Genomic DNA, 20611 nt, shown 5'->3' with positions numbered 1-20611 from the left:
TCAGGAGGTAAGAAAAATTAAATTAATAAATATACAAGCAACGATAGCCTATGCACTTGTTAAAAATTGAACTATTTCAGACTTAAACTCGTGGTTTTTTAGAATCAAATATCGTAGTGTAGCACTGCTCAGAATTCGATTGAGCAAACCAAGTTCCACTTCGTTTTCTGCTATTTGTTGGAGACATCTGCTTCAGACGTTCAACGTCGTTGAAGAGAACTTGAGCGCCACCTCCACTAGTTGGCACAATATCACCCTGGAGAAAAAAAATTGCAAAGCATTAAAAGAAGCGTCTTATAATGAAATAAATATGAAAAATTTACATTTGTCCACTTTCAAAATTAAACTACTATTTAAATACAATTAATGTTGTTTGAAACTTCAAACAACGTTTACAAATGTAGTCACGGTCATTTGCGGGTTATTTAAATTTTCAAATTCAAACCTAAAAAAACTTAACAATTTATAATTTTAAGTATTTAAAAAAGAATTTCAAATTTAACTAATTTGATGCGGAATAATTAAGCAATCTTTATGTCGTGGCCTTCTAAAACAAAGATAATTGAAAGCGTATATTTAGAAACCGAATTCTTTTGAAATTAAAATATTTAAAACTGAAAAATTTTACATTTAAGGCAATCAAAATTGGACAGATGCAATTTTATACTCACATTTTATAATTACTCAATTTTTATACCCAAAATTTTTCAATTTTAACCGAGGGGTTAACAACTTGACTTTTGAGTGTACATAAGATTTCAAACGATTAAAGAATTCAAAATATTTCAGAAGAATTAAAAAGTTTCCAGAAAGATATTTTACAAATCTTTCGCAAGGATTTCAGAATGATATTTTAAAAGTTTCACAAAGATTGAAAAGACAGATTCCATATTATATTCCACAAATATTTCAGAAAGGTATTTTATAATTTTCAAAATATTTCGCAAGGATATCTAAGATATCAGAAAGTTATTTTAAAGCTTTCAAAGAATGAAAAGAATTTACGAAAGATATATAAAAGAAATTATAAAGGTTTTCAAATAATTGAGAGATATTTTACGATTTTCCAGTGATTTCAGAAAGATATTTGAAAGATTTCGGATTTCATAGAGATATTACAAAGATTTCACAAAAATTTCAAATATTTCTGAAAGACATATTAGAAACTAAAAAGTTGAGAAAGATATTCTCGAGGTTTTAAGATTTTTCAAATATTTTAGCGTTTTCAGAAAGCTATTTTTAAAGATTTCATAAAGATAATAAAAATTTTTTTCCAAAGATTGCACATAACAAAGATTTCAGAAAGATATTTTGAAGGTGACAAAGATTTCACAAAAATTTCAAATATTTTATTTTAAACACTTTCATGATTTTTTAAATATTTCAGTGATTTCAGAAAGTGATTTTAAGGATTTCAGACTACACAAGGACTGAAAAAATTTCACAAAAATCTCATATTTCAGAAAGCTTTATTACAGTTTTGCAAAAGCTTTCAAAGATTTGAAAGACCACGCAAAAATATATTACAAAGATTTTCCAAAATATTTCACAAGAATGTCAAAAGATTTCACAAAGGTACTTCAAAGCTTTCAAGGATTTCAAAAGTGTTGTAATTATTTCACAAATTCCTTGAATCTCACATTATTTGGCTATAAAATGACATCGAAAGTGATTGAATAAGTTTTTCCACTAAAACTAAGAAATTAAAAAAATTCCACGAGGAAAATACATTCACTGTTATGTTCCGGCTTAAAAAATGCCCGATTTTATCGAACTAATGATTTTAAAAAAGTGGAAAATCGTCATTGCAAAAAAACCTGTGGTATTTTATTAACAAGCAATATTATGCGTGGGAAACATTTCATTATCAATAATAATACTAGAAATATAAAACAAAATTACTATGATTTCTATTTTAAGTTGTACAGTTTAATCACATTAAAAAAATAATATTATTTTAGAAATCTTTTAAATCCTTTTAAATTCTTTCTGCATCGTTAAAATCTTTTGAACTAACCCGGATCATCTGAATTTCTTGAATTTGTAGATTTTCCTGAATTCTAATAAGAATTGAAGGAATTCAAAAATATCTACGAATTCAGGGAGTTCGAAGAATTGAGGAATTCAGGGGATTTAGGGGATACAATGGATTTCAAGAACTTGATACATTCAGGGAATTTATAATATTCAGGCTATTTGAGAATTATACAGGAATTCCAAATATTGAAGGATATCAGAGAATTCAAGAAATTCAGTAAATTAAGATAATTTCAGAGCATTTAGTTAATTTTAGGAATTCAAAAAATGCAAGGGATTCAGAATATTTAAGTATTTTAGGTAATTTAGAAAAATCAAAGATTTCAGAAATTTTAAAGAATTCAGAGAAGGCAAGGAATTTCGAGAATGCCAAATTTTTAAGGAATTCAGGATATTTAAGGATTTCAGGAAATGCAGAGATTTTATAGCCTTAAGGGGAATCAGAGAATTTAAGGGTTTTCAGAGCGCTTACGAAATTCAGAATATTCAAGGATTTCAGAAAAATCGAGGATTTTAGAGATTTTCAGGGAGTCTGCCAGAATTTCGTTTCTCTAAATATAAAACTATTAATTAAAAAAACTAAATACATATGCTTTATTTTAACTTTCGAAAGCTGCGAATTTTTATTTTTGAAGGCTACATAATTTTAAATGGTCCATTTTCAAGTTGTAAAATTGATTCATTTTCAGTTTTAAAGGCTTAGTAGTGAAATTATTAAAAATATTAAGGGTAAGGATACAAATTTCTCCAATTCCGTAGCCTCCAAATCCAAGAGCGTACAATTTCCAGTATTTCTCACTTAAAGGATATCTAATATTGAAGATCTTGAATTAGAATTTATTAAGTTATATAAAGGTTTTAATTTAACATTGTTAAACTTCAAACAATCGTGGACATTTCAGGTTAAAATTAATTATTTTAAATCATTTATTTGAATTATTTTTTCAACTATAAAATACCATAATTATTTTAGCACCATTTTCAATGTTTATAAATATGTCTTGAATTGAAAATTCTTTCATTTTAAACGATTCCAGTTTGAAATAATAATTGAATGATGAAACTTTCAAGCTGAAGGCTGATCAATAATATTACAAAAATTTTAATTGATAGTTTTGAAAGGTTTATATAATAAACAAAGAAGGTTAAGAGCTCCACTTGTGCTTAAAACAAAAATATAGTAAATATAAAGGGAGGGGGGGGGAAGTCTGCACACCTCTTTGTTATGACTCTTTAAGTTCTCTTAATTTTATTGATGCAAAGAGATAAAAAAATTCTCTTCAAAGGGTTGATTATTCTCAAAATTCGGTATAAAATGATCCCAATTTGTCTCTTTTTAAGTAGATATTGCAAAAATAGTGTAAATTTCAATGTATTCTTACATGTTCAATAACTTCTGAAATAATCAGTATTTTTCATTGTTTATTGGGCCCATTTTGAAACTATTTTTTCACAGCAGTCTATGAGTATAAATCTTGAATTTTTTCTTGTCACATTGAAAGAACTTGAAGTTCTAACAAAAAAGTTGGAAAAATTTTGAAAACATCTTATTTGTAGGCGAATAAAAATAAAAATGAAATCAATATATATTTTAAAGAATTTTCATACAAAATTCATGAATATACGTTTCATATATTCTATAATGATTTACATTCGTAAGATGTTGTTATACGGTGAAAAAAAGCTTCAAAATGAGCATTGAAAAATGTTTATTATTTCGGAAGTTATTGAAAATTTAAGAAAGCATCGAAATTTACACTATTTTTGCAATATATACTTAAAAAATAGACAAATTGACTTCGCCCTGGGCTCATTTTATACAGAATTCTGAAAGGAATCAACCTTTTAGAGCAAATTTTTTAGCTCTGGCATAATTAAAATGAAGAGAAATTAATCAGTCATCAAAACAGAGGTGTGCGAAGACTTTTGTCCCCTCCCCTGTATATTTATAAACACCAAATATATTTGTCCCAAAAATATTAGTTTCCAATTAATAATTAAATTTTGCTGTGCAATTTCAAAGATTCGAAATCGATTACAACGAATGTATTAGCTGTGATCACGTGTAGATAATTAATAATAATAATAATCATAATAATAATAAACATTCACCTTGTATAATTTAGTCTCTAATGCCCCTTCTGAATCCTGTTGCTGAGCAACGAGACAATATCTGGAGGCACCATTAGTGATTTCCCTCGGACTCTGCAACCGCGTGACGCTCCTTCTCCTTCGCATCAGAGGTTGAAGAATCGTTTCCACTGGAACAATAGCTCCTGGTCGATGATCTACCCACCTATCAGCGCTTTGAGAACGCCGGTATCTTGAATTTGCAACCGGAATTCTATCCTGCAAGAGCAGAATTAAATTAATAACGAGAAAATAAAGAAATTAGGGCGGTTAGAAGAGTAAGAATGTGATACATACCCTTCTTGACCTATGATCTATTCTCTCATGAACTTTCCCAGTCTTAGAATCTCCAGCTTCCTTAGATATAACTGGAACCGATCCTCCTTGTTCACTTGATACTGAACCAAACCCGCTTTCTTCGGTCAATATTTTCTTCGCTGTTCGAATCTTATCTTCCGTTTCCTTTATTTGGTTCTGTAAGAAAAGAAGTTTGTAATTAGTTCAAACAATTTGTATTCTTTGCAAATAATTGTCTCTATTTTTAGTTTAGAATAGTTTACATACTTGAAGATGCTCATGTTCTGATCGCATTCTCATTTCTAATTCTCTGTTCATTTTCTCTGTCTCCGCTTGTATTTTATTGTTGTACTTTTGTTTCACTCTCTGCTTGTCTATCATTCCTTGTTTCAGAGCCATGTCCTTATCTTGCAGCTAAAACAAGGAATAATTCATTATTACAGATATTTAAATTCTTATTAAAATTAGGACTTGCAGTCCCTTTTGGATAAAATATAGGGACCAAAGGGTACTTCTTGTCACGATCATTGGATACTTTTTTTTAGTGATAGAAGGGTAACAAACAAATGTGAAAGATTTCAAATGGACAGGAATAAATTTAAAACACAAAAAAATTCGGTGAATTAAAAAAATTCAAATGAATTTTAAACAATTTAAAAATATGAAAAAACTTCATTGAATTCAGTAGCTTTCAAATGAGGTTAGAAAAATTCAAGAGAATTCAAAGAAATTAGAGGAAATGCCTAAGAATTGAAGGAGAGGTTAAAAGACTTCATGATCAATTAAATAAATAAAAAAATTAATTAATAAAAGTGTATTGAATTAGGTAAATTTAGAAGAACTTAGTAAATTAATAAGCATTCAGGGTGAATTCGAAAAAAGTAAAATTAATTTATATCTTTGAAACCCTACTTATTTCTAACAAAAAATACTAATGGATACAAAATAATTTTAACAAATTGGAAAAATCTAAAAAGAAATCGAAAAGGGCCATTTATTTCAGTAAAATTTGAGAAAATTCAAAATACTTAAGGATAAATGAGAAGAACTCGACGAATTTCATAAAAAGGCAAGCTGAATTTAAAAAGAAATTAAGAGAATTGAAAACAGTTAAAAAATATGAAATTTAAACCAAAAATTCATTAACTTAAGTAGAATTGAGTAAATTTAGAAGAATAAAAGTGAACTAAAATATTCAAGAGAATTTACAAGAATTGAAGGTAAATTAATAAAAATGCAGGCTGAATTTCAAAAAATTTTAAATCTTTGAAAACACTACAAATTTTCAACCAAAAAAGTAAAAATTTCACTTATTTCAGTAAGATTTGAGTAAACTTGAAAGAATTTAAGGAAAATGAGAAGAATTCGGTTAACTTCATGAAAAATCAAGCTGAATTTTAAAATCTATCAAATGAATTGAAAGCAATTCGAAAACATGAAACAATTCATTTAATTCAGTAACTTTGAAATTAGTTCATAAAAATTAAAAGGGTGTTCTAAAGAATTTTATGAAGTGCCAAATGTAAGGTGAGTTTACATGAATTCAAGATGTATTTAACAAATTTTTTTTTAATCCCGTTGATTTCTGCAAAATTGCGTGAACTTAGAAGAATTAAAAAGAATAAGGGAAAAAATTAATAGGAATTCAGAACCAATTCCAAAACAAATTTCAAAAAATGTTTGAAAATCCCTTCAAATCTTGGAAATCCTACAAAATCCTCACTTCTGTTGTAATCAGTTAAAAATGTCTTTGTAATTTTGTTAAATAACCTAAAATATTTCAAATCCCTTAAAATTTTTTGAAATCTCTTTTAATTTAAACTTGCTGAAGACCAATTATATAAAGAAATTTTAGATTAAAAAAATCCATTTAATTAAGTAAAATTCAGTAAATATAGAAAAATTCAATTCAATAGAAAAAATCAAAAGAATCCTGAAGAATATAAGCGAATTCAGGGTGAATTCCAAAATATGATTTGAAAACTCTTCAAATTTTTGAAACCCTACAAAATACCTCACTTTTTGTAAATAAATTCTTTGAAATCCACGAAAATGTTATACAATCCCGTGAAATTCTACGATATTTCCTGAAAACCTGAAAAATGTTAAAAAATACATTGAGAGCTTTAAAATCCCTTAAAATCATTGAAATCCTCGAAAATCTGATAAAATCCTGTTAAATCTTTTAAAATAGCCATATCTTCCAAAATTGTAGAAAGTTCTTTACCTTAAAATATGTCAAACCCTTTGAATTTAATTCACATTAATTAAATTAATAACAAAATTCCTTGGAATCTTTTAAAATGCCCTGAATATTATACCCTAAAATCTTAAAAGTGCCTTCAAATTATTAAAATCTATTAAAATTTTCTCAGAATCTTTAAAAAATACCCTGGGATATTTCAAAAGAATTTAAGAGAATTCAGAAATAGGTATAGATCTAAACTGAACAGTGATTAACCCACGAGTTAATTTATTAAAAGAAAAGTGACTAATGTGAAATGTTCATTTTTTAAAAGTTATTTGAGAAAAAAGTGACTAATAGTGAATGTGGGGCAGCCCTGGCTATTTTTTACAGTTACTTCCTATAGAAATTTCCTGATTTTAGCTATTTTTTTAAAAATGCTTGAATTTGATAAATGTTGGTAAAGTTTTATTATATGCTGCAAATAGGGCACCATAGGGACCAAATCTTGAAAATAGGATACTTTAGGGACCTTAATTGAATATAGGGTACAAAAGGGGATATAGAGACGGGCCTGTGAGACCTGTGAAATCTTTAAAATCGAAAAGGAAAATAAAACTCACTTCTTGTTGCAAGCCTCTGATTCTGTCATTTGCATTGTTTAGTTTATCAAGTAGACTGTCGATTTGGGCCTCTGCTTTATCTACATGACCTTGCAGGGCAGAAACCTATAAAAAAGATACTTGTTACAAAAAACATATATTTAAAATAATTTAAAATTTGTACCTTTCTGGCTTGCTGCGAATGATAAGCTTTTAGAGAAGCATTTTCCACTTTCAGGTTCGTATTTTCCTCTTCCATTTTCAGGAACATCTTCCTGAAGTCGGTCTCTGAAATTGAAAAAGGTTTCTAAATAATATTTCTCGACATAATATTAAAATAGAAAAGAATACTCACGTTTTCCGTAAAGGTCGACAGAAAGAGCATTGCGTTTATTGATTCTTTGCTCCAGAAAGTGTATCAGATTTGTGATAATTTCATCGTTGTGAGGATCAGCGACTTCCATTTCAGGAAACGGTCCTCCAAGGCTAAAATCCACAACAATTTTAAACAGTTTATTAAAAAAACTTATTTTTTCAATTTACATAATAAAATATATTTTTGCAACAACCTGTAAACAAGACCCAGATCGATCTCCAAATCAGCAGCTTCAGGTCTCTCTTTTTCAAGCCTGCTGCGAGCCTCTCTAAATATCTGCAAAATATTTCAAAATAATGTGAATTCAAGGACATTTACATTAAATCAAATCAGAATATAATTATTGAAAAAATGTTACTTTGTTTGCGAAGCGCCGTCCGGGTGTAAAACCTAAATCTAATTTTGTTCCTGCAGCTCGAGCGACTTGAACTTCTTGAGTCATTTCTGAAAACTTCATCACGTGCTGCAAATAGTAAAAAATGTAAATTTTGGAGGATATAAAGTTAATTAACGGAATACGGGCCTCACAGTCCCTATGGGATAAAATATAGGGATCAAAGGGTGCTTTTTGTGACGATCATAGGGCACCTTTTTCATGCACAAAGGGTAATAAATTGGGCAGAAATAAAAAAGATTTCAAGCAAATTCAAGTTAAATTTAAAATAATTTAAATGAATTGGAAACAATTTCTAAAATAAAAAAAAAATAATTCCATTGATTTTCGTGGATTTCGAGGAATTTAGGGTAGAAAAAATTTAATAAATTGAAAAGAATTAAAAAATGTAAAGAAAATTAATTGAATTCAAATAATCTGAAATGAGCTCACAAAATTTAAGAGAATTAAAAAAAATTTAATGAAATGGCCATTAAAAGACTTCAAGATTAATTGAAGAAAAACGGTTAAAATGTTTAAAAATCCCTTTAAGTATAATTGAGTAAAATTAAAAGAATTTAAGTGAATTAAAAAAATCAAGAGAATTCTAAAGAATTGAAAAGAATCCAGAGTACATTATTATGAATTCAGAGTGAATTCAAAAAAACAATTTCAAATTTCTGAATATTAGATACAATCAAGTGAATTGAAAAAAATTTACAAATATAAAAAAAATGATGAAATGCCTGAGAATTAAAGATGAGGTTTACACACTTCAAGATAAAGCAAACAAAAACTTTTTTAAATTAAACGAATTTAGTAAAATTAAGTAAATTAGAAAGAATTTAAAAGGATTTAATATAATCCAGGATAAATTAATAAGAATTCAAGGCAAGTTCTAAATGAATTGCAAAAAATATTTGAAATTCTCTCGAAACCTTTTAAACCCTACGGAATCCCTGACTTCTTTGAAAACCAGAAAAATACTAAAATCCGTTAAAATTATTAAAACCCTTAGAAATGCCTTAAAATTGATTGAATCTCTTAAAAATGCCTTGGAATCTTTTAAACTACCCAAAAATTATTCAAAATCTTTAAAATACTTTCAAAATATTGAAACAAATAAAGAAACTCTGGGAATCTTTTAACGCTTCCTAAAATATTTTAAATCTTTTGATTTCTTTTGAAGTGACTTGAAATTTTTCAAAGCCTTTGAAAACGCTTTGGCAAATTTTTACAAGACCCTAAAATATTGAAAATCTTTTGAAATCTCATTAAATTATTGAAATAAATTAAGAATTAGTCGTAATCTTTTCAAATGACGTAAAATACTTCAAATTCTTTAAAATCTCTTAAAATCTTTTAAAATCATTACAAAAATGTTACGTCTCTTGAAGTTGCCAAGGTATTTGCAAAAATATCTCAAAATATTTCAAATCCGTTGATCATTTTATAAACTGATTCTCAGGATCACTTAAATAAAAACTTTTAAAAAGTCAAAAAAATCCATTGATGATGCTCTAAAATATTTTAAATCCTCTGAAATATTTTAATAATAATATCACTTCTCGTAAATAAATTATTTGAAATCAACTAAAATACACTGAGAGCTTTAAAATCCTTGAAAATCATTAAAATCCTCGAAATATTTGAAATATTTGAGAATATCATAAAACCTTTAAAAACCATAAAAGCTTTGAAACCCCTTCAAATTAATAAAATTAATTAATAATTATTTAGAATTTTTTGAAATTCCCTAAAACACTTCAAACTTGAAACTTTTGAAAATTGCTCAGAAGTTTTAAAAATGCAATAAAATCTGTATGATCCGTTCAAATTATTGAAATCTGTTGACAATTTCTTAGAATCTTTCAAAATACCCAAAAATATTGTTAAAGAATTCAAGATAATTCAGAAATAGGTATAGACCTGAATTCAATAGTGATTAACCCATGAGCTAATTTATTAAAAGGAAAGTGACTAATGCGGTCTTTTTGTTTTAAAAAAGTTATTAAAAAGTGATTTTAGAAAAAAAGTGACCAACAGTGAGTGATTTTAGTGACTCTGATTATTTTTTAGCAACTTCTTAGAGAAATTCTCTGATTTTTCAGGGTGGAGAATCGGTGAATTATTTCAAATTCCCTGTCATATTCCGATCAAGTTTTTCAATTTTCCAGGTTAACTAAAAATAAAATATTCATATTTGCCGCAAAATACAAACATTTATTTTAATTCATGAGGTTCATTCTAAGCATCTTATAACACAATAGAGCAAAACATTAAAAAATAAATGAAGTTTGAACCAAAAAGATGATTTTTCAACTAAAATTATGAATATTTAACTGGAACACTTTAGTTTTGAATCAAAAAGAAGAATTTTGAAGCAAGAAGATTTTTTTTCAAACGGTTAGTTTTTCATCAAAAAATAAGATTTTTAAACAAAATACATGATTTTTTAACAAAATAGTTGAATTATTAATTAAGAAGACAAATTTTCAATAAAATAGTTGAATTTTGAACCAAAAAATAATCATTTTCAACCGAAAATGGAATAGTAACATTTTTAGTCGAAAAAATTAATTTTAAAGCAAACAAGAGTTTTTAACTAAAACAATGAATATTCAACTCAAATAATTAAATTTTCAAACGAAAAAATTAACTTTTACTAAAAAAGATAAATGTTAAAAAAAAACCAAGCAGATGAATAAGTTAAATTTTTGGTTAAAAATATTACTTTCAACAAAAAAACAAACAAATTTCAACAACAAAAATTAACTTAAAAAAAAATTAGTTACATTTTCAAACAAGGTGATGAATTTTATAATAGAATTGTAAATTTTTAATTAGAAAAGTTGAATTTTAAACCAGAAAGATGAATTTCTAACTGAAATGATGAATCTGTAATTAGAATAATATTATTTCCAATCTAAAAGAGGAATTTTCAATTAAAATGATAAATATTAGCGGGAATAATTGAACATTTAACCGTAAAAATAATTTTTTTAAAAAGAAGATTTTGTTTCAAAGAAAAAGATAATTTTCTGCAAAGAAAGTTTTTTAAAACAAAATACGTGAATTTTCAAATAAAAAAAATTGCATACAAATTGTTGAATTATGAACTAGAAAAGATCGATTTAAAAAAAAAATGGAATAGTTAAATTGTCGGTTAAAGATATTAATTTTCAACCATATTGATACATTATCACCATAAATACTAATTTTCTATAAAAAAAGGATTTTTTCACAAAGTAAATAAATTTTCAAAAACTACCTTAATTTTTAAATGCAAAATATACATTTTTAACCAAACAGCTAAATTTTAACCAAAAAAGATAAATTGATTTTCAACAAAATTAATTTTTAACAATCGACTTTAACTTTCAACCAAGTAGTTGAATTTTTAACTAAAAAGAGATGAATTTGTAAGAAACAATGTAAATAAAATATATATTGTAATTCAGAAATAGTTCTTCCTTGAAATACTTTTTCTACTCTAAAAACTGCTTGAAGTCATTTCTTTACCTAAAAATTCCCTGCTCTAAGTGAAATGATATTTCTTTACCTTTATGTTAACAAAAATAAGTACTCTTGAACAATAATAAATTATAATTCAATTAGAGTAAACTGATCCGAAGTACATTCCCATTTTTCAATGAAATTTCCGGTTTCCCGGTCAAGTCAACACCCTGTTTTTGCAATTTTTTTTCAAATGTCTAAACCTTGAAAGTTTTGTTCTTATAATAAATATCGTTAGTTACAATTTGAGCTGCAACTAGGAAATATCTTAAAGAGAAAGTTGGGAAATTTTTTCCGGTTTTATGTTAAACTTACGATAGTTTCGTCATAATCGTCTGTCCTGGGATTAACGCAAACGATCATTCTGACTTGACCTTCCCCATCGAAGTAATTTTTGAACATATGAGTCACTTTCGAATCCCGATATGGTACTATTTTACTCGTACCATTCGTTTGATTTTCCCGTAAAATTTCCATGCAAGATCTCAGCGTCATGAGGGAATTGTTAATATTTCCTGAAAGAGAAAAGACATTTATTTATTTTGAAAACTAAAATGCGAACTTTGTTTGGTATCTTTGTATCTAGAAACCTGCTTCGCGCAATCGCTGTCCAGTATTTTTGGTACGATTTGTACGCTCACTTCCAGCCAAATCTACAAGCGAAAGTTGACTGATGCACACCACTCGCTTATCTTGAATTACGTGCTCGCCATCGCAATCCAAAGGGGCCTAAGTGGTCAATCGCGAAATTGAATTCATCAAGAATTGATCATTAAAAATATATAAATAGTTTTACCTGAACGAGTCTTATCGTGAAGACACTATGAGATCTGCTGGATTCTGCATTGAGAGCAGTATGTGCAACTCGCCGTTTTCGTTGTCCTCGTTGAAAAACCTCAAAGGCTTCCTCAGTCGTTTTTACCTCAACTTCGGTAACTGAGTGGACATACATATTTTTACTACCGTCCTCTCGAACAATCTTGCTCTGCAGGGTCCTGAAAATATTCAAATCAATCTTGCTGGTTTAATTGGGATGGCAGCAAAACTTAATTTTCGAGATGACCCGATTCTTTCCTAACCATTAATATTCAAAGAAAAGTTTTTTAATTTTCTAAGATTTGTAACATAAAATCTTTTGTAAACAGAATAAAACAATTTCTGATCAAAATTGATCAATTTCTTTATTTATTTCTACCACAAAATATGTCTTTTCTAACATTAAATTAAAATTTTCAATTCAAAAGGACGAATTCTCCTAAAAAAATGTAATGGTTGAAATTTCAAGAAAAGAAGATAGTATTTCTATAAAAATAAACAAATTCAATTTTCAGTAGAAAAAAAATTGGCTTCCAACCAAAAAACGAATATTCAATAAAATAATTCGACGTTCAACCAAAGAGATGAATTTTTAACCCAGATATTGAATGCTCCAACCAAACCATGAATTTTTAACAAATAAACATTTTTCAGTCAAGAAAGTAAAAAAGTTTATCAAAATTGTTGCAATTTCAAACCAACTGACGAATTTTTTGTAAAACTGTTGAATTTTCAACCCGAAAATATTAATTTAAAAAAAAAACTTAATTTTCAAAAAAGCAGTAGCACTTTTATCTAAAAAAGATTAAATTTCTACAAACACAGGTGAATTATTATACCAAACAGAAATTTTTACAAAAATACTTTAATTTTTAACAAAATGAACTTTGTACCGAATAGTTGAAAGTTCAACATACAAAGATGAATTTCCAACTAAATGGTCGACTTTTTATTTAATTTATTATTATTATTATTTAATTTTTTTAAATTTAAATTTACAAAAATAATAAATTTCAACCAAAAAATAGTTGCGTTTTCCATAAAATAGTTAAATTTTTGACATAAGAATTGAATTTTCAAATTTATTTTTCAGTAGAAAACAAATTTATTTTCAACAAAAAAAAAACAATAAAAAACGAATTTTTAATAAAATAGTTCGATTTTAAACCAAAGAAATGAATTTTGAACTACAATGATGAATCTGCTACTAAAAGAATGGATTTTTAACATAGTAGCTCTTTTAACCCAGAAGTCGAATTTTTCCACCAATCGACGAATTTTTAACAAATAACAATTTTTCAGTCAAGAAAGAAAAAAAGTTTAGCCAAATTGTTGAAGTTTCAAACGAAAAGACGAATTTCTTGTAAAACAGTTGAATTTTCAACAAAAAAGTTCATTTTCAAACAAGCATTAGCATTTTTATATAAAAAAGATGAAGTTTCTACAAAAACGTATGAATTTTTAAAACAAACAGAGGAATTTTTAACAAAATAATTGAACTTTGTACCGCATAGTTGAATGATTAACACACAAAGATGAATTTCCAACTAAATAAACGAATTAAAAAAAAAGGTTAAACTTCAACCAAAAACAGTTGCATTTTCCACCAAAATAGTTAAATTTTCAACCTACAAATATGAATTCTCTTTAAAAAAAGTTATAATCGAAATCTCAACAAAAGAAGTCAAAACTTCAACCAAAAATTGAAAAATTTCATTTTCAATAGAAAAAAAAAAGTTTTCAACAAACAACTAATTTTCAACAGATAAACATTTTTCAGTCAAGAAAGAAAACAAATTTTATCCATACTGTTGAAATTTCAAACAAAAAGACGAATTTTTTCTAAAACAGTTGAATTTTCAACCCCAAGATATGAATTTTCAATAAAAAATTTAATTTACAAACAAGCAGTCCAATTTTCATATAAAAAAGATCAAACCTCTAAAAAAACAGATGCTGTTTTAAACCAAACAGAGGAATTAAAAAAAATGTTCAATTTTCAACACAAAAATATGAATCTTCGAAAACATTAATTTTCAACCAAAGAAATTGATTTAAAAAAAAAAGTAGTTGTACAATTTTTAACTATAAAAGATCGTTTTTCAACAAAATGGTTAGACTGTCGACCCAAATATATTAATTTTCTACTAAAATGATAAATCTCCAACTGGAATAATTAAATGTCTAGTTAAAAAATTAATTTTCAAACAAAACAAAAATGAATTTTCAACCAAATAGGTGAAATTTAAACGAAAGTGCAACAGCAAATATTGCAACCTAAAAAATATTTTTATTTAAAATAAAACACACTTGAACTCTTCCAACAAAAACAATTTTTCACCAAAATAGTTGAATCCTCAACCAAAAAGCATCTATTTTCAACCAAGCAGTTGCAGTATTATCTAAAAAAAGAATAAATTTCTACTAAAACAGATTAATTTTTAAACCAAACTGACGAATTTGCAAAAAAGAGTTCAATTTCCAACTATGAAATATTTCAGTTGAATTTCTGATACCAAAAAAAGAATTTTTAAATAAAAAGAGTTAAATTTCTGCCAAAATAGTTGAATTTAACAAAAAAGAAGGATTTTTAATAAAACAGTTGATTTTGTATCCACTAAGAAGAAATTTTTAACAAATTGTTGCATTTTCAGTCAAATAATATAATTTTTAACTATGAATATAATCGTCAGGAGGAAGCAAATGCTAGAAAAAAAATAGAAAGACAAGTCAAATAAATTATTAACAAGAATATTTTACGCAAACTTCATTTTCTAAATTCCCTAACTTTTAATTTAAGTGATTTTTTTTACTTTGCTCGAATGTCCTCTTCATCAAGCAAATCGTACACGCTGTTATTATATATCTCAACATATGTAACAAAGACGGAATAAACATTGTCCGGATCCACCTGGATTACTTGAGATTCATCCGCTGATCGTAGAAACGTTGGATTGCTATCGCTATCGCTATCAACTTTACGCCTGAAAAATAACAAAAAATAACTTTACAATATGAGAATCATGTTTAGATTCTCAGAAGAAAGAAATTTCTTTGTATTCTATCTGAAAAAAGTGGCTTAGCTATATGTCCGGAAAATCTCGCAATCATTTTTGTTGAAAACCTGATTGGCTTTGAACTAGCTTAAAGAATTTTAATGAAAAGGCATTAAGTTTCGCCGAAAATTGGCATTTTTTAAACTTAAACCATCCACAAGATTCATTATTTTCCACAATTTGAGGCTATATTATTTAGCGTTTTAAACTCATAATTAATTTAAAAAAAGATTTACAATTCCAAAAAATTGTCTGTTATTGTAGTAATTTATATTTTAGAAATATAAATTTCTAACTTATTTCTTACTTACATTTAACTACTTTACAGTTTCTAAAATATAGAAATATCAATTTAGAAGTAAAAATATCAATTTCTTCGGAAACTTGAACTTTTAATAAAATTACTAAGTTGCAAAGAACATTTACAATTTTTTAACTAATTTAAGGTATGTTGTTGTGATTCAACTAAAATTGGAATTTTGAAACCAATAATCATTAGATTTAAATCTTTAAATCCGACGATTCTATTTAAAATAATAAAATTTACAAGCTTCAAAAATTTCGAAATGTGATAGTGTTTTTCGTAAAAAATTTAAATTTTGACTAAAAAATAATTATATTGCACTGAATATTCACCATTTGTTAACAATTTTAGTTTCACGTCGAAATTTCGTATTTGAAACAAACAAGAAATGAGGTGTATAATATTTACATTTTTTTAACAATTTAGGTTTGTATTACTGTTGTTCATTAAAAATTTGTATTCAAAATAAAAAAAAATACATTTTAAAGATTCACATTTTTTAGCAATTTTAGGATGCGTTATAGTTTTACACCGAAAATCGGCATTTTTACATCAAATTATGGAATGTTCTACCAAAATAGTTGAGTTTACAACTAAACAGATGCATTTTACCAAAAGATGTTAAGGTTCTCCGTACAATTTCAACTTTTTTACCAAACAAGAGAGTATCTACGAAGAGATGAATCCTCAAACAAGAAAGTCGTATTTTCTAAAAAATAATGGACTTTTTAACCCAAAAGTGAAAATTTTTAACAAAAAGCTTAATCTTCAACCATATAGATTTAAGCTTAATTTTTCACTAAAGTCTTGAATTTTCAACTCAAAAAGACGAATTATCAATAAAACCGGCAATACTTGATATTTCAACCAAAAACTACTTTCATTTGAAATCAAAAACATTTTAAGTCCACGAAAGAAGACAAATGTTCAGAAAAATAGTTGAATCCTCAACAAAATAGATGAGTTTTCAAACAGACAGTTAAATTTTCAAATAGAAAAGATGAACTTTCCATTAAAAATTCAAATTTTTGACCAAAGATGGAATAGTTATATTTTTATTTTAAAAAAACGAGTGGTTAAATTTTTTATTCCAAAGATGATTTTTTTACTAAAATTATGAATCTTCACAAAAAAAAGGCTTTTCAATAAAGTAGTTTAACTTTCAATCTTGGTTTTATTTCATTAATTGGTGATATTTCAAGTAAAAAAGATTTTACTCTAAATAAAAAACAGTTGCAATAAAAAATACGAGTTTTCAACGAAATAATTAAATTTTCAACCAAAGAGATGAATTTTCAATCCAAAAGATTAATTTTAAAGAAAGTAGTTCCACTTTCAGCCAAATTGCTTCATTTTTTTCCAAAAAAGATGACTTTTTAACAAAGCAGTTACATTTTCAACGAAATAATTAAATTTTCAAAGTGTGACTCACGTAATTTAAGGGTGACCCATTATACGTACGTTCTTATCCTCACGTTTCGTGGAGTCATCAGTCCCGAATTAAGTCCTTTCTGCCTATCAAGCATGGCATCAGTTTCACTCTGAACATCAAATCCATTCAATCTGTCAGGCTTAAAAACAAACTTTTTTGCCTGGTAATTTGAGATGCTATTAAAAACAACATCCACACAACGAGGCATGATTCCACTTTCCTGTTGATCTCCCGTCATCGTGAACGTTTTTCCACTTCCAGTTATTCCATAAGTGAATAGTAAACCATTCTTGCCTTGAATTAAATTTGCAACGAGCGGCAGTGCTACTGTGTTGAAAACCTCTCGCTGGGAAATGTCCGATTGAAACACACGTGTGAAGACAGTTTGGATTTCTTTACTGGTAGCGGTGCGGAAATTTGTCGCAGATTCTGGCGGAGTGATTGCAATTGTTGTATCCGAAATTACTCTCATACAAGACGACTCTGTAGGAAATTGCATCGGTCGCAAACGACAAAAAACTTGCACTGGGTCCTTGGATTGCATATTATTATTGTTGTTGAACCTGGTGCGACTCAATGGCTTTCGAGCCGAAGTCAGTGGTTTTGAGCGACTGAAATGTTCTTTTAATCATTTTTTTATTCACATCCAAATCTTAATTCGACAGTAGGTATCTTTTTCAATACAGTTATTAATTTTAGTAAATTATAATAAATATATAATATAATAATAATAAATTTTTGCATATTAAGATTATTATTCCTTAACAGATCAAATAGATAGAAATAAAAGTTTTCACTGAAGAGGCACGCAGAAATAATATATCAGAATAATTACTATGTGGAAATAAAATTTGTATAAAGTAATTAAAAAAAGGAAAATATATTCAAGCCTTTCTTTTCCAAGAAATTAAAAAAAAAGTATATATCAAAAGTGAGTGAGAGGCAAACTTCAAAGGCAGAGAAGTGTCTTTTTCCAGTTTCCATTTTTAGCTCTCTCTCTCAAAATATAAAAATAATGCAGCTTAGAAGTAAAACGAGTTCAAACAAAAATCTTTACGCTTATCTACCAGAAAGAGTATCATTTTATAAGAATAATTATCTTTCGGCCTTTTGTAAACAAACTAAACAAAATGTCAAATTAAACACATAGGTTATGTCACCCAACATTTAAATTTTTTAAACTTACGCAGATTTCATTATTTTCTTCGGCTGGTTTGCGTTTTTTTATATTAGCACAGATAACACAACACTATTTACAATATAAATGATATTCTTTTTGTCAAAATGTGGCACTTCATCACCGCAATTTTAAAAATCGCATTAGAACGCCTAATAGATAATGAAGATAACCGTGCAACCAGAGATATTAGGTCTGTCAATGGGTCTGTCGTCTGTGACGTACGAATCTGAATACGCCACCTATCATAAATAACGGGAACGCATAATAAAGCGCGCCTTTATTTAAATTTAAATGCAGATTAAAAGTAAAGTAATACTGAAGTAAAAAATGCATATGTGCAATGTTTCGTCAGATATAGAATAAATACTAAATATAGGTAAAATCCGTTTTTCCTTTAATAATTTTCGAGGAATGCGTAACTTAAATATAAAAACAAACTACGTCTCTTTCATAAGCTAAGGAATGCTGGAAATCTAATTCTTTTAAGAAAGTCTCCAAACGACCATAGTTTAGAGTAAAACAGATGCAAGAAATTGTAAACGCTCTCCAGTTATATCGTGGGTTTCCGGGGTTCTTTTTAAAATTCTTGTATTTCAAATTTCTCACAACTCAACTTCTAAATTTTTCTCGGAAAAGCAATAAACCTCGAGGGCGTCCTTCGCTTGTAATTTCCCAGGCTCCGTACAGACGGTACTCAAAATTTGCTGGTTTCGGGTTTCCAGACGCTCGCAAAACTGCACGTGTTTTGAAAGTGGTGGAATCACGAAAGCAGCAAATAGAAAATTGTTGTGTAGGACAACAGACCCGCTAGATCTCCACTGGTTATCGGGGTGAGGAGCGGGGGTGGTCTCCGGGCCTATGGTGGGGACCTACCACCATGGGACGGGGTCGCTCTCGTTTCAGTGCCCGCTCACGAGGGTAGATTGAATCGAACTTTCCAACTCGTCGAACGAAATTCGCTTCTCGAACATTTATCTATTTTTGTAACGAAGTGCGCGCTCACTAGGATTGTTTAATAACTTTTTCCAATTAACAACATTTAAGACATTTGAATAAATCAGATTATCCACAATTAATATATTTGAACTTCGAGCCTTTTCCCGCTTTCAGCTCTTAGGATAAGAGAATCCAGATCACAATTTAAATTGTGCAACGGCTGTAACAGATAACTGTTTTGCCGACGGGAAACGATTTTATTTCAGCGGCAAACAAGAGATCTTTTGTAATTACCAAAGATATTTTACCTAGATGCGGCAAGGGTCAAGAGTGGGGAAGGCCGATATATATATATCTAACTACATTTTCGACCATATTGAGGTGCTGCCCTCTTCAACTTTTCGTCGTTTCTATGGCAACCGCGTCATTCGACCACATTAATGGGCGGGGTGGGGCCGAGGCGCACACTGAAAGTCGTTGAATTTCAAATCGAACGTGATTTTCTGTTTCTCACGTTTGCCTTCGACATCACTATAGCAATATTTGCTATAGCTGAGTTGTACGCGAAAAATGTCGTGAACGCTGAATTACCTAATTGTGTTAAAATTTCAGAGAGCCTAAAATTATTCTATTTATTATTATTTTTAAATTGATTAATTTCTCTTACGGTTGGTTTAAAAAGAGACATTTTCGGGATAATAAATAAATAGATTTAAAAAAATTCTTTTCGTACTTTAGAATTGTAGTGACATTTCAAAAATTCTTTTTTTAATAAACATAACATTTAAATGAAATTGAGATAAATTTTAAAATTAAATAAAATTTAGTTAAATTCCAAATTTAAATAAAATTTGTTTCAATTGTAGCTAAATTCAACATTTAAATCAAATTTAGATGAATTTAAAAATTAAATGAAGTTTAGTTAAATTAAATTAATTTCTCGTATGTGAAGAGGGATAATATTCGGCCTCTATTACTACGTGCCAATATACATCCTCTTGCCACCCACCGAACCACTAATCTCCCAGGGTATCGCCTTCCTTAATGTTTATATAATCAATGTTTGTATAAAGATTTCCTGGAGGCGACTATCATCAAGCCGCCAGCTCAGGGACAAAGAGTCCCAATGCGTGAGGTCGCGATCGCCGATGCCAACCTCTGCAGGAGTCAGTCGTCTTGAGGACCCGATCGACTTAAGACGCTCTTGACCGCGAGTCATACTAATTTTTGCATATAGCTCATTGTACGGCAGTTCTCCCTTTTCTACCTAAGTCATATCGGTCAGCCTTTGTAGCCTACGAGGCATTATTTCATAAACAACTTTATAAATAAATAATTACGCTACAAATCAGAAGTGGGATACACTTCTGC

At 28.1% G+C, this 20611-nt stretch overlaps 1 protein-coding gene across 1 annotated transcript; it reads right to left on the bottom strand.

The window, feature by feature from the left end:
* Window positions 1–17: 17 nt before the first annotated feature.
* Window positions 18–18321, bottom strand: LOC117175073 (kinesin-like protein KIF23). The gene is made up of 15 exons (XM_033364615.1): window positions 18311–18321; window positions 17154–17735; window positions 15146–15316; window positions 12313–12511; window positions 12107–12245; window positions 11832–12031; window positions 7986–8090; window positions 7821–7903; window positions 7607–7737; window positions 7436–7539; window positions 7273–7377; window positions 4732–4878; window positions 4465–4641; window positions 4150–4386; window positions 18–256 (listed from the first exon to the last, which is right to left on the bottom strand). Exons 1-15 carry the CDS (start codon window positions 18319–18321, stop codon window positions 83–85), a joined length of 2565 nt encoding a protein of 854 aa, XP_033220506.1. The 3' UTR covers window positions 18–82.
* Between the last annotated feature and the right edge of the window lie 2290 nt (window positions 18322–20611).

Source organism: Belonocnema kinseyi, chromosome 6, assembly GCF_010883055.1.
Source record: "Belonocnema kinseyi isolate 2016_QV_RU_SX_M_011 chromosome 6, B_treatae_v1, whole genome shotgun sequence".
NCBI classification, from domain to species: domain Eukaryota; kingdom Metazoa; phylum Arthropoda; class Insecta; order Hymenoptera; family Cynipidae; genus Belonocnema; species Belonocnema kinseyi.
This window is presented reverse-complemented; position numbering and strand designations above follow the sequence as displayed.